The following is a 1,114-nucleotide window of genomic DNA, read 5'->3' on the forward strand; positions in this document are numbered from 1 at the left end:
TCTCAATTTCCTTCAAAAAAGAAATTTTACAGGTTTGAAGAAATGATCTCATGTATCCTATCACTTATTCTTGAAATGTCCACTCCAACCCTACAAATTTTAGCCTGCCATAAACATTGTAATACATGAATTACATACTCATAAAATATCACATGAGTTATATAAATGAAGCTCGATTTAATGATCGATCACCTGAGCATGGAGAGTGTGGATGATGCTGTCGCCAACACGAGAGACGTTGATGGTGAGAACTTGAGCCGCTTCCTGTTCGATTATGCTAATCACTTGACTTAGCAAGAAAATCTTGTTGAGGCCACTGATCAACACCACCTCCACACCATAACCTAACTCCCTCACTGTCAGAATTGGAGGCTTTGATGAAGTTCTAGCCACGTAGTTTGTCTTCGCGCCATGATTTATGAGTTGTGCCTTTCTTCTAATCAATGCTTCTATCCTCTCTGTCAAGATCTTAATGTAAGCAGCTGCTTCATCTATCTGATCTTGTCGTGACAAGAATTCCTACACATATGTATATACTATGTTTTAAGAAATTCTACATCCAAAACCCTAACTAGTATTGAAATTCAATTTATTTAAATTGCATTCTAAACATATCTAAATTTATATGAACATTACTATTCATGAACTCTTGAAGCATTTTATGGAACATGAAGGCGTATAATACATACCTTGGGTTGGCTGAAATGGCGATCGGGAATGATGGAAACGAGCTTGAAACTAAGAGCTTTCATTCTAATCCTTCGATTTTTTTCAATGGTTTTTCTCTCTAGTTTGTTCTTGGAATCCGGCTCGCATCGCTTCATTGCAAACCCTAGATCGAAGAAAAATAAATAAAAATAATCAAAGAAGAAATTATTTAGCTGGTTATGAATATGAGCTCTATGTTCATAGACAGTATATATATACAGAGAGAGTGAGTGGAGCCCTTTAAAAGCATAAGATCATAACATATTTTTTCAAAGATAGGTAGGGTCAAGGTTGGAATAAATAATACGTCTCTTCGATTGTATATTTCGTTGAGAATATAGGTAGGAAGGAACTTGGAATTTGCAAATTAAGCTATTGTCCTCGGCTCCATTAATGCATGACAAAA

At 35.6% G+C, this 1,114-nt stretch overlaps 1 protein-coding gene across 1 annotated transcript; it reads right to left on the reverse strand.

Annotated features, from left to right (window-relative positions):
- Nucleotides 1-312: 312 nt before the first annotated feature.
- On the reverse strand, nt 313-824 carry LOC125206445 (transcription factor bHLH162-like; the record flags this gene model as incomplete). Its single annotated transcript, XM_048105699.1, has 2 exons — nt 690-824; nt 313-519 (listed from the first exon to the last, which is right to left on the reverse strand). Coding segments are annotated over exons 1-2 (342 nt in total), but the record flags the coding sequence as incomplete, so codon positions are not given.
- Between the last annotated feature and the right edge of the window lie 290 nt (nt 825-1,114).

This window comes from Salvia hispanica, chromosome 2 (assembly GCF_023119035.1).
Source record: "Salvia hispanica cultivar TCC Black 2014 chromosome 2, UniMelb_Shisp_WGS_1.0, whole genome shotgun sequence".
Lineage (NCBI taxonomy): Eukaryota > Viridiplantae > Streptophyta > Magnoliopsida > Lamiales > Lamiaceae > Salvia > Salvia hispanica.